Source organism: Primulina tabacum, chromosome 4, assembly GCF_025594145.1.
Source record: "Primulina tabacum isolate GXHZ01 chromosome 4, ASM2559414v2, whole genome shotgun sequence".
Taxonomy (NCBI): Eukaryota; Viridiplantae; Streptophyta; class Magnoliopsida; order Lamiales; family Gesneriaceae; genus Primulina; species Primulina tabacum.
In genome coordinates this window covers 5,815,827-5,829,556 of record NC_134553.1, presented here as the reverse complement: position 1 = coordinate 5,829,556, position 13,730 = coordinate 5,815,827, and the positions used below count along the sequence as shown (strand labels likewise).

Below are 13,730 nucleotides of genomic sequence, written 5' to 3'. Positions count from 1 at the left end.
AGAATGTAGGACCGAACGCTTGCCGCTTTATCAAAAGCTATAGCTAGTAGTAATGGTGCAACTTAATTCTTTTAAACCGCACAGCAGCTCAAACACCACGATTCGATCGCTCTACCAAGTAGGGACAATTATTGCAACAATCTCCCTATCAATAATTTCACTCCTTGCAATCAATGGGAATCGAACCCGTGACCTTTGCTCTGATACCAATTGTAGGACCGAGCGTTTGCCGCTTTACCAAAAGTTATAACTAGTAGTAATGGTGTAACTCAAATCTTTTAAACCGCACAGCAGCTCAAGCATCTCGATTCGATCACTCTACCAAATAGAGACAATTATTGCACCCAAAAGAGAACGATTGTTTTTGGGCTTTAGGGTTTCTTTTCAAATTCAAATTTTGGAGGGCTCGGACTATGAGATAACATTCCTATACGATATATATACATAGATACATATAATTTTAAAAAAAGAAGCACTTGGAAAATTTATCAACAACTTTATTTAACTCTTACAAATTTGTTAATGAAAACATGACTAGTTTAGCGATCAATAGCAAAGTGTTGAAACAAGATGAGATGGAGTTGTTTGCAATTATGGCATGTGCAGTGTGACTGAAATTTTGCAACTGATCAAAAGTTTGGGATTATCAATGTTGATTATACGATTTCTTTCTTGAAAGTATTCTGGAATGCATCTATGTGGTATATTACATCAAATCCCTCAAACGGTGGTATTGCATAAAAGGAGTGGAAAGCTTCCTTATCTGAATATTTTATATCGGATGTTGACGTGGGCTTCGATTGAGACAAAAATTTGTTCAATGTAGGGGCAATGATTCGGGATCATGTAGGTGGTGTGGTGCGTGAAAAGGCTAGTATCATAAGGCATTCAGGACTGATGAAGGGAGCGGAATTTGTCATCATTCGTTTTGGCTTGGATTTTTTTCTGCATTTTGGGCTATCAAATTTCTATGTTTATTCGGATTCTCTACGAACAATGCAAGTCGTAATTCAACTTGTAGAAGATCTGTGTGCGTATGGTGCTTTAGTATTGAAAATTTGGGAACTTATTAGAGTTTCAGGTTTTCTATCTCTTTAGCATATGCTGAGAACGATTAATGAACAAGACATTATCTAGCTTAAAAAGTTTGTGTATCTTTAACGAATATAAATGGCACGGTAATGGTTGTCCTATTCGGTTTGATGCTATTGTAACTACGTACTTATTTTCTTCATTTCAATTAATCTGTTTTTATTATTAAAAAAAACAGATATCTTCTTCCTCGAGTGATGCCCAATTATACTACAAACAAAACTTGTATAATTAAAATCTTTATAATTCATATCGAATCAGTATCAAACATTTTAATTATGTTAATAAAAATATGAATAATTTAGCATGGCTCGATCAAACATGTAACTTCCATTGAGTCCAGTTCAACTATATTACAAACAAAGCTTATATAATTAAAGTCTTTTCTAATTCATTACCGACTAAATATTGAACATTTTCATTATATTATTTTTCATCAAACGGCCGAACACTATCCCATTTTTAAATCTATCACATTGAAATCCATTTTAAGATAATGTGAACTGTTCTTTTCTAGGAACTTACCATCTTGCCTCATATGATGTAAATTAATTCAATATCGATTCTCTCAAGATCATGTCATGTACCATCGAAAAAATCAAGCGACCATATATTTAATAGGCAGACTTGTTTTTGTAGTCCCGTCTGTTGCAACAAAATCGCCCACAAATTTAGATTCGAAACTCAAATTAAGATGTTTTATGGTATTAGAGTCTCTTTTTTCTTCTATGCATATTTTCCTGATGAGTAAGTCTCTTGTGAAACAGTTTCACGAATTTTTAACTATGAGACGGGTCTAACCCTACCGTTCACAAAACTTCTTTTCATAATTCTATGAATCAAACACGAAATCGGGTAAATTGAAATCATAAGTTCGGATCTCTTATACAATGGACCTACAAGTAATAAACATCTTTAAAAATTAAAATGGTTCAAGAAACTTTATGAAACACTCTCGCAAGTTCTCTGTTTGGTGAATAAGATGCTAGAATGATGGTAATAATACATTCATATAAGTTTATAGGATCCAATTTCAATTTGATTATGCGAGGCTCACTTTTTCTGTCAACCTCACATACGCAAATCAACTTTGGACCATTAAAGCTAGCATTCTTAAGAACCCAACTCTATAATCCACAGTATTAAATGAATAAAATCTCCACCAAAAATTCATATCTTGAGCTGCCACAATTATTAGTGAATTCAAAGTATGCATCAATTTTGCTTTTTGGGTCACCCAAATGTAAATTGAACGCACGAATTCAACTATCGCTCAACATGTGCGTGACTTGACGGAAAAGACTGCCCAGTAAGATGGAAAGAAATATTAATTGCCGCATTTTCAAGTTAACAAGGATTTAGCTACGTTCAAAAAAGGCCGCGAGTTCCATAAAACTGGAAGCATAAGGAAGGAGGATTGGATTAATTGAAGTTAACCCATGATTCTATCATTGATTTACACATGAATATTCTCTACTAAACCCCTCCCAAAGGATGAACAAAGCTCTCCAAATTAAGAAAAAGAAGCACAAAAAAGGGATAGATCCCGTCTCGATAAAAGAAAAGAAAGTTATACACCCTCAACTACAAAAATTTCCTATTCCTGCAAACATTTTCACCATTTCTGGAGTCTTCGACGTACATTACCTCAAATTGTAGTCGATAATCGTGTGGATTTCCCACATTCACCACAAGCAATATGCAGTAGGACTGGATGGGTTTTCAAATCCAACCCCCGGACAACAATCTTGGCCTGCTATTGCAATGGTCCAAGTACCTAGCACCATCAAGCAATCAGAGGTATTTCCCTGATGATTTCCAAATTCTACCCTCAAGAGATACCACCATAACCGTAACGTCATCATGGTACTTCCTACGATCTCCTTGTGGAATATCCAGAAGCTCGTGAAAATCCATTCCTACACCAAATGCAAATTTGGTTCAGAGAGCGCACCTTTCGAGTGAACTTTTGTTATCCAAAAAAATAAAACATTGAAATCGAAACAGAACAAAATACAGTGCTTTACTGAAATAAAATTAACTTGTCCAAAAGAATGGTTCAGCCAACCTACAGGTCATACTAATCAAGCTACAGTCAACCAAGGAATATGTAACATGCTCATGGTTAAAATCTATTTATCCCGTTATACCCACTAGCTAGTAGATATCTTATTCGTATGAAAGAACTAACACCTTACAAATTCTTGACCCCAATGCATAACAAAACCATAACACACAGTTAAGTATGATTGGAAACATATCATTGAACGAAAACAAAAGAAAAAAAGAAAACCATAACACACAGTTCAAAACAGATTTTCGAGGTTCAAACTGAATAGTTAATTGAGTTTTTAACTTTTAAGCTCACTCATTGGCAAACCACCATCAACTAGACCAAATGGCCAGAATTACGCATTATTATTTGCAGCTCAACGGGAAATCCAGGATAAATAACTCTGAAAAATACAAGGATCCCAATTTGCCTGTTTGTAAATTACAAGAAATCCAGGATTCACTGAACTAGGTTTCATGAAAATTATTCAGGACTCAGAAAATTTTATACCAGGATTTCCAACATTGTTCATCATCAAGCTTTGCTTATCAAGATCAAAAGATTCTGACATGGGCTTATCATTAATTTTGTGCCTACATTTGGAAATAGGGGAAAGGTGCTTTGATTGTACAGTGGTCCAAAATCAACGATAATTAGGATAAAAAGGCCTCCAGCTGACCTTGAAATTGGGGGAATGAGGTAGAAATTGAATATATATTAGCATCCAATGATGTCCATCATGTTGTAGACATTGGCAGAGCATTGGTTCTCAATGCAATGAAAGAAAATTCTATGAATAATTTTTTTTATTGTATGAAGGTAGAAAATTCACCAGCTTTTCTCGCAGCACGGAACAAAAGCTCCTCTATCAGGTGCTGAGCAGGATCTCCATCGGAGTTCCTCTCCATAAAAGTCTGTACACGCAACACCACCTCTTGATTGCTAAAATATTGATACAAGCCATCAGATGAAAGCACCAAAAACTGATCTCTGGCTGACAGTTTGTGGTGGCGAAGAGAAGGTACACACGATATGTAAGGGGTGGTACCAATATACTCATTCCGAAACATTTCTAACAAGACATCATTTAATTTTTTCTGCACCAAAATACAGTTCAAACCATAAGAGAGGCTAGACATATGCACATCAAAACATGAAGGAAGATTTGACAAATCAAACTACATGAGCTAACACACTTGGGACCATCTTAACAGCAAAATAATTATGCTTAATATGTATATGTTTAGTAAAGAAATGAAAAACAAACAAAGGAAACTGAAGAAAGTAGCAGAGTCAATGGAATTAAAGATGAAGGGTAGATAGATAATAAACAATTTTTTTGTGGGATCAAATCACAGCTGAATTCATGTTTGATTTATTCAATAATCTTTTGTATTCATGTTAATTTCTCACATTTTCGCATGAATAATTTCCAGAAAAAAAGTTTAAATTATGCAAGAAAAGGAACATGAACCGTGAAGGTAGTAAACCACATCCGAGTCACGTTCAACACATGCTAGTCAAAAATTATTTGGTCTGTGTATACAATTATTGATAAATTTGTGTATTTCTCCACAATGACCATAATAAATTACCAAAGAAAACCAACGAAAGTAATCTTGAACTATGGTCGTATCTCTATTGGAATGCCAAAAGTGATGAAACAACCGGGAAAGGATTTTCCCCAAAAATCCCAACACATCTAAAGCTTGATCAACAGGTAGACCTCGATGGCGTTCAACCCTTGCATCTCCACCTTCTACAGCTCGACTTATTCCAGTACTTGTTTAGATTTTCGTGGATTCTTATTTTTCTCCACTTCCCTTTTTTAGGTCTGATAGATCTATGTTTGCACTTGAGCGAATGAAGTAGGTGGAATTGAGTGAAAATAAGGGACAGTGTTAATATTACTTAGTTATCCCTGACACTATGCAATCTAAGATGAAGTATCACATGGGGAAGGATGCTTCCTTCTTGTCAACAGCAGCTTTCATAAGCCCGCTGCTTATGTGGGTATGAGGGAAAAAATGAAACAATTATTGAATGACTCATGATTGTGTGCCTAACACACACCTAATCCAGGACATCAAACATGACTGTAGAGTAAATGATATTTCATAATTAATTGATTGAGCAGCAGCCCTTAATCCACCTAAAAAGGAATAATTATTATTTGATTCATATCTTGACAGAAGAAGTCCAACAACCATTGCAACGTTATACTCCAACTTTAAATAATGACTCAGTTGATGTTAAACCCCAATCTACACCCACAAACACATGGCAGAAAAAAGAAGAAAATGGTTGACAAAATATTATAATAAATAATTACCATAAAATTTTGTGATTCCAAAAAACATTCAAGCAATAATTGAGAAAAACCAACTGGCCGAATTTTCATGTAAATAAAAAAAAATGAAAAATTTTTCTACGTCACAAACCCATCTCATCAACATTTCATGCAAAAGAACTTATCAGGTCAAAATCTAACTTGTTTTTCCTCAATTTCCTTGGCTCATTTGCTGAAAAAATTGTTGTTTTATAATTTAATTGTAACAGAGAAATCTAGCAAAAATTACTCAAACCTGAGTCTACATATTTTCCTATCCGAAGAAGCAAGGATAAAAAAATTTATTGCACTGTACACTAATTTTTTATAAGAAAACCTAAGGGTGTCAATTCGAGTGGGTCGGGTCGGGTCGGTTTGAGCAATATGTGACTATTCAGAAATTGTTCAACCCGAACCCGAGCCAACCCGAAAACTCTCAACCCGAATCAACCCGATTAACCCGATTTTAAAATTTATTTTCAATAAAATTCAAATAACAATAATAATAATATTTTAATTTAAACACATAATAACAAAATCTACATCATTTTATATTATTTAAATTTGAAAGTCTAATTGTAGAAAAATAAAATAAATTACTAAATCAAATAAAAAATTGTTTAAAAAATAAAAAAATTTCAAAATAAATATTAAATTATGAAAATTTATGATATAAATACACAATAAATATTTTTTCAAACATACAATATATAAAAATGTAGGTAATATTTAATAATTATATATTTTTTAAAAAAATATAAAATTTTCGGGTCAACTCGGGTCAACCCGGGTTGACCAGAACCCAACCCGATCCGATCATTTTTTCGGGTCAGCTATCGGGTCCAACCCGATCTGACCCGAACCCAAAAACCCCAAACTCAAACCTGATTTTTCCGGGTTGAACCGTGTCGGGTTGGTGGATCGTGTCTGATTTTGACACCCCTAACTGAAAACCCCAATATGTTATTGAATATAAAATAAAATAAATGAGGACAATTATATCGTAAAAACATGTATTGTATACATATATAAATTATTTTCTCCAAGTTAACCATATTTATTAATTCTGAATATTCTAAAATTATTAGGTTGGTGAAGCCTCTAGATAATATATTATCCATATATTCTCTAATTATTCTAAAGTCTAATATTCTTAGGTCATTTTTATCAGAGCATTTCATTAAGATTTTTTCAACTTCGATGAAATATTTATGATTAATGTTATTATTTTTAAATCATATTCATCAAAACATTTCAGGAAGCAAAATACTAGTTTTTGAATTGTAGAATTTTTCTCTATGAAATTGGTTTTCCAGAAAGTTTTCAATTTCTGGGTATGTTTTGAGATGAGAAAAAATTTAGTGTGTTTTTTTTAAAAATTTTCCCTATACAATAAGTCATCAAACTGTTCAACTTATTTGAATAAATTTCCTGTATTACGACGTATTTCATAAACATCAAAGTCTTTACAAATCCAAGTAGAGAAATCCAAAAGCGCTTCAGTCAATAAAAGATCAACAGTATTAGAAAACAAAGGTAAGAATGTCCGACAGGCATCCGCATGGGTCAATCAACAAACCTGTTTGAGAAATCCAGCCCCAAATGCACGAGTTACTTTAAGGCGGCCTTTAACCCTGTCATTCACTATGCAATTAGAGTCATCAGGGTGCTCGTTCTTGATTCTAATCACTTCCTGTAAATTTTATCATATGATATAAAATGAATAAGAAACTCAGACCTCTTTAATGATGAAAATACATTTAAAAATGCAAAAATAAAATCACATTCTCGAAAGTATTTGATGACATGTCTTCTCCAGCTACAACATTCATATCATTCAAAGTATCATGACATTCACGAGAACAAAAAAACTTACCTACCCAAATTTCAGAACAATCAAGCAATCAAGAATTATTCTCAACAAAAACGATAACTTGGTTGAGAAGCATTAGTGGGTTGAAGAGTAGAAGACATCTAGAAGCCGATACAACTGCAAATTGATCGAGAATGTCTTCCCAATCATGCAGTAACTCAGTCAAGGAATAAAGAAAAACCAAATTTTCGGGATGCAATTGGATACCTATATATAATATTGGTGAGCAGAACACCATAAAATTCATAAATAAGATAAGAGTAGATCAACCCATCTTAGACAAAGAAAGCCACCTGTCAAGCTGCCGAAGTGGATACATAATTAGCTAAAAGGCAATTTCAAAAATAGCATGTAAAATTTGTGGATGACAAACTTCCTGCATTTGCCTCAGTTCACTCTACTTAACTTTGATTTGAGCATTTTTATTAAATTTGAACAGAGCCAACTCAAACTGGTCATAGATGAAAAGAGGTCATATAACTCCCAAGCACATATTAAGAAGCCAAAGTTTGAACATTAGAACTTGAAAAGAAACACCACAACCATGCTTTGACATTTTAAAAAGATAAAAGTGGAACCAGGGGAGCTGACCTCCTGTATGCTCGTGCTATGGTCAGTGGACAACTGCAGAGCAGTCAACCCAATAGATTGATTTGTGTGAGCTACGTTAACCCTATTACACTCCCTCTCGCACACATTTACAGACTCTTCGACAATGTCTCCGCTATTGAACCCAAGATCCCCGTGAGTATGTACTTCTGAACTACTACTGACCTCTTCAAGTTCATACTGTGCTACGATAGCCCGACTATCCCCAACATTCATTGTATACACATCTTCATCCCTCATCAACACAACCAACAAACAAGACCCCATCAATGCAAGCTCAGGGTACCGATCAAGAACCCTATTGGTCAAATCCAAATATGCTCGCTCGGTAATTTCAAGGGCTCTAGACATTGCACTCAACACCAATTCGTGATCAACTACTCCTACCTTCCGCTTCCTACCAATTCTACTCACTTTCTTCTCTTCAGCTTCCCCATCATCTGCAATGTTGTTTTCCCTCAGTTCTCCATCTGTTTTATGTTTTCCCTCCAGCCAAAATCTCCAAGGAAAGAACCTCTTACTGCCCTTATCCTTAGGCCCATTCGGTAACCCATCCTTTAGTTTTGCCGACAGTAAGGACCGCCTATTCACTGCTGAGCTAGAATTACTCACGCACAATGCATCATCAACAGAGAATGCAAATCTATCAGAACCTGATAGATCAACCCCGTCTTCTGGATCTTCCTCCATTAAAAATTCCCATAATCTCCTCCTCTTAACTTCAACCTGTTCCCCTCCAAAGAGAACTTTTTTTACTGATGATTCAGAACCACCTTCTTTGCTGTCTTCAGACTCTGGGACAATGTCTCTGTTAAGGTTTGATGGATAAGAACTATCAGTAGTATCTGCATTCAAAGCTGAAACTGTATCATTTGTGTCCCAAAACAAACCCTCTAATTCACTGTACATGGCTTTGTATAAATTGCTCATCAGAAATTCAGGGCCATCGGGGCCATTAAATCCATCGTAGATTCCAACAAAGAGCCAACCCAATTCCTCTGACACAACAACATGCACCCGATCCTCCCCCGCTTTTCCTAATGCCCATTGTACATTGCTGTCACATTCCATCTCCGCAGCTTCTCGGCTGCTATCATCTCCGGCCATAACATCCTTCTGGCCACCCCCACCTCCGCCAATAAAATTCCGTACTGGGACCACCGAAAAGTTTCGATACAAAGCCTTTCGAATTCCTGAAATCACCTTCTTCTTTCTCTTCTTTACATACATTCCCCCGAGAGGAGCCGAAAATGGCACCCCTACACTCCCATTGTTATCGCCACCAGCAGCAGCAGAAGCAGCAGCATCAAGCGGTCCAGAGACAGCTCCCCGCTCGATTGGACCAGACATGAAAAAGGCCCTCTCTAGTGGGCCGGAAGGTGCCTCGCCCCCACTTCGAGGAACCCGCTGCAGTGGCAAGGCACTAAACGACGATGTACTCTCAAATCCATCTAGCATTACATTACTACCACCCCTAGGCAGCCCAGCCACAAAACCCTTGCCGCCGCTGCTATTAGCATTTTGAGGGGCGGCAGCATTCATGGCATCGTTGCAATTATCTTCAAGCTGAAGGACAGTTACGGGAGTAGAAGAGTTGGCACTAACCGAAGCTCCAGAAATAGCTCGGAACCAAGTTTCAGGCAACCCAGACGATTTGGATGGCCTCGTATGAGCAGTGGACGAATCATCGAACCGAAGAGATTGAGTGGGCGAAACAAAGCGATCGGAGTTCGTGGGAGAGACGAAGCGAGCGGAGGACCGGACGTAGCAGAAGGAGTGGCCTAGGGTTTCGTCTAGCGGCTCCGCATTGACGCCGAAAATGAGGTCCGGATCGGTCCCGTTCGGCCCGGCAGCAGGATTGAAACATGGAAAAACCTGCGAAAACCCGGCACCCATCACATCCCACGATTCATCTCCCTCCACCAACCCCCTCAAACATATATAAAATTTTTGAAACAAAAGCTTCGCAAACTGAAATATATATAAATATATATATACAAACACACGTCAAAAAGAGAATTGACTCTCTGTTTGTCAGTGGTGCGTTTGTTTTTGTTGTCTCTCAGGGGTTAGAGAGAGAAGGTAGAGTAGGTGCTGCTACCACGGTGAGCTGGGTTTTATTCCTCTGCGTCTCGGCTTCTGTGCATCTGCATGAGGAAGATAACATTTTGGAGATTGGAGGGCACTTTTGTCAACAACGTACAAACACTTTCCATGATTGGACCATCAAAAGGTCTCGAGAGGGAGAGGGATTTGAATTTTAATGTTTGGTTGTGACTGCTGACTTGGCAACCTAATGCCAACCCCCCATCCCCTTTTTTCATTTTTCAAAATTTTGGAGGGATGGGGTCAACCCTACTCATTTAATGAAAATATTCTATAATGATTTATAGGAATGTTTATATATAATTTTGATATTTTTTTATTAATTGTTTTTTTCATTATATATATATATATATATTTTTAGAAGATGTGTTATTCATTTAGCGAACGTATAATTTTGATATTCTTTATCACGTTTAATAGGTTGAATATCATTTCAACAAAGAATATAGAGATGGAAACGGTTGATGAACATGATATCAAAATTATGTTTATATAATCGATTTTTGAAGTATTTTTATCAAACAAAGTTATAAATTAAATTTGTAAATTCAAAATCAAATTTTTATATTTTTTGTGATTTTTTTTAAAATAATATTCTGATTTTTTATATATATTTTTTAAAATACATATATTTAATTTTTCACTATAATATTATTTTTTTCCTTAATTATTCTACATAAATAAATAATTATACTAATGTCTTTATTAATTATCTGTACATTTTCTATATAAATTTTCTTAGAAATTTTTAATCGGGTTTTTGAAACCTATGAAAAGATTACTCTTTTGGATATCAACTACTAACATATACAAATTTATTTCGAATATTCTGCTAACTGATTGAAGGTCGGTTTGTGTTTTGTTGACAAATGGATTATTAACCTTTAAAATATTATTTCGAATATTTCTTTTTTAAAATCTGGATGCACTACATAAAGCAAAAATAGATTTTTTGTTATAATATATATATATATATATATATATATATTCTTTGATATATATTTTTTATTAATTGAAGTAATTTTTATTTAAACAACCAATAAATTCGGTAAACTGAAGAGATAGAGCCACTTTTAAGCTGGAATTGTTTGGGTAATGGAACAAATCTTGAGAATGCACAAGCCAAGCTCAAAAACAATTTTTGAAACGCAAGAGTTCTGGTGTTGGATATGACAATAACTTCGTGGAAAATAAATTTTAGTGGGAGATTTTAGTTACTCATTTAGTTGGTTCTCAAAACCAGCCCACAAGAAGAGAGAATCCAGGAGGATTAAGTAACTCTTGAGCTATTGAGCTAGCCTTCAGATTTTAGAACTACGAAGCCGTGCCGAAGGTTTGACAATGGGGCGTAAGAAACGACTCAAGTGTAAAAGACAAATTACTTCGGCTACGAGTCTAGCTCAAGATATGATCAATCAAACACAAGGAAATCCTCCTAAAATGGATATTCTAGCTACAACCACTCATAAATAAACATCATATCCCCTACCCTAACCCCAATCAATGTTCCAGCAGCCTACACTATATAATGTTTGAACTTTTGATTCAGATTGATCAGAAACGAGAAACACAATCTGCCAAGTGCTAAGAATGCATCTAGTTGAAGCATCTATCAGCACTGCCTAAGCTACTGTTCAATTGAAATATGAGGAAGATCAGCACCAATTTTGCAATAAAATTTGCAACGATTATGACTGGTGCAAGTGTCTACTTAGGGAGAAGAATCGCTTGGCGCTTCTCCAAATTCAAGTTGACGGCAAGTTGGCATTCTCCAATAGAATGTCTTTCATCTAGTGTCCTATAACTTCATCTTGATAATCTTGATCAATTATCTTGGCATCCTTTTGACAGTCAAAACACATACCATACTATTTCAAGTTTTAAGGCTAAGAGTTTCTTGAATCTATTTCAAAAGCGCGATAAATTGATATCAGTTATTCATTGCAATACTACTATATTATAAGCAAGATCCCCTGACACCAAATTAGCAACAGGTGTGGTAGAATCTTCAAGGGCACGCCATGTTTTGTGTAGTTCAAGTTTCTACTGTCGAACAACAAAAAATCATTGTCTTTGAAAAAATCCACATTAGTCAAGTTATAACTAAAGACATAGATCACAGACAGGCGATCAAGAAGAAAAAAAGTCAAACTTGTGAATAAGCAAACAATTCATCCCAATCATTAACAACATAACAAAAACTGTGAAGTTGTATGTCTGAAAAACATGATCATGTGATCACCCCAATAAACAAGGACTGAGCGAGATTCAAGCATAACTCATAACAAGGGATCCACTTACGATAAGCTCCATCTCTAAACTAACTTTCAAATTCCCACTCAGCAAATCGTTTCACCTAAGAAACTTGACCAGTAGAGGTCCTTGAATTCCGAAAATCTTTTTTCAACTCTGTCACCCTCTTCATACAGGCTGACTTAGTTTTATCTGGGAGAGAAGCAGCAATCTTCTCCCACCTCATGGGCACATCCTTTGGAAATGCCTTTAATGCATTAAGCAAAGCTAAATCCTCTCCAGCACTCCAGCCACTCACTTTACTCTCATCTTCCACATTTGTATGGATCGTACCAATTCCACCATCCCCGGCCTCATCGAGAACTCGTTTATCGACAGGCTTACGATCCTTTAGAAACTTCTCGAATGAATCTTGATCACTAGCCTTCTTCACTCCCGTTACTTTAGCTTTGAATATCACACTCTCCACCGTGTGCTTTCCTTTGAACCCCTTTGCTATTGCCTCCCATCGCCCAGGTTGCCCCGCTGGATGCTTTCCCATCAACTTCCTCAGCACGTCTTCATCCGTGCTACTCCACTCCCTCTCCTCAAATTTCTCTTCAATCAATGACCCGCAACTATCAGCCTCCTTCTTGTCCGAATCAAGGGACGGCCCAAACCCATTAACACTCGTTGATTTATCGAAGAGCCCATCAAATCTGACTGGATCTTCACATAGTTTTCTGTTGGGTTTCGATGATTTTCTGTTCAATTTTTCATCCGTATCAACAACCTCCTTGGGATTTTCCTCGATAATGGGACCGAGTCCGACACGAATATCACCAGCGGTAAGGGAAGGAGGGGCAAAGGGCCCGAGAAGAAGGGAACATGAGAGCCACCAAAGAAGGGATTTCTGGGGTTCTAAATCGATGTAACGAAATGCAACGTAGAAAATGGCAACTGAAAGAGAAAGGGAAACAAAAAGCGTAGGCTTGTGAATATATGAAGACGATTGATTGGATTCGGGATCGGAAGGTTGGGCCAATTGCTTCGATTGGAACAGCAATCTTGGTCTACTTTCGTATTCATCCAAGAACTCCATGCCTGTGCACAAGATCTTGCTTCCCCGTTATTACTATGAACTAAACATAAATAGGTATTTTCAATCGACATTTTTACCATTTCACCCAAAACACACATAACTCAAAGTTTTATAAAAAATGAAAAGTGTGTTATGAAAAAATAAAAATTTATGGTAAAAAGTAAAAATCTTAAACTCTCAAAATTATCAAACTACACACTTTATAATATTTTTCTCTCAACTCAATTGTGAATTTCTTCACAAATGGTGAGGCTATTTATAGAATTTCTATACAAATAATCCTAAAATAAATTCATCATTACATACATCATCACACATTAATTTTCAATATTTA

General features: G+C 36.0%; 2 protein-coding genes across 2 annotated transcripts; both read right to left on the bottom strand.

Moving 5' to 3' along the window:
* Positions 1-2,488: 2,488 nt before the first annotated feature.
* Positions 2,489-10,161, bottom strand: LOC142542788 (protein phosphatase 2C 29-like). The gene is made up of 4 exons (XM_075649614.1): positions 7,939-10,161; positions 7,054-7,167; positions 3,978-4,242; positions 2,489-3,011 (listed from the first exon to the last, which is right to left on the bottom strand). Exons 1-4 carry the CDS (start codon positions 9,850-9,852, stop codon positions 2,887-2,889), a joined length of 2,418 nt encoding a protein of 805 aa, XP_075505729.1. The 5' UTR covers positions 9,853-10,161; the 3' UTR covers positions 2,489-2,886.
* Positions 10,162-12,102: 1,941 nt separating this feature from the next.
* Positions 12,103-13,424, bottom strand: LOC142542787 (transcription factor MAMYB-like). Its single transcript, XM_075649613.1, has one exon. It carries the CDS (start codon positions 13,394-13,396, stop codon positions 12,419-12,421), a length of 978 nt encoding a protein of 325 aa, XP_075505728.1. The 5' UTR covers positions 13,397-13,424; the 3' UTR covers positions 12,103-12,418.
* Between the last annotated feature and the right edge of the window lie 306 nt (positions 13,425-13,730).

Coding starts and splice junctions, on each gene's coding strand:
- LOC142542788 (XM_075649614.1), bottom strand. CDS start 9,852: ATGGGTGCCGGGTTTTCGCAGGTTTTTCCATGTTTCAATCCTGCTGCC. Junction 4,243..7,053: donor GGGCTGGATTTCTCAAACAG/GTTTGTTGATTG, acceptor ATTTTGGTGCAG/AAAAAATTAAATGATGTCTT. Junction 3,012..3,977: donor CCGTGCTGCGAGAAAAGCTG/GTGAATTTTCTA, acceptor CATTTGGTGTAG/GAATGGATTTTCACGAGCTT.
- LOC142542787 (XM_075649613.1), bottom strand. CDS start 13,396: ATGGAGTTCTTGGATGAATACGAAAGTAGACCAAGATTGCTGTTCCAA.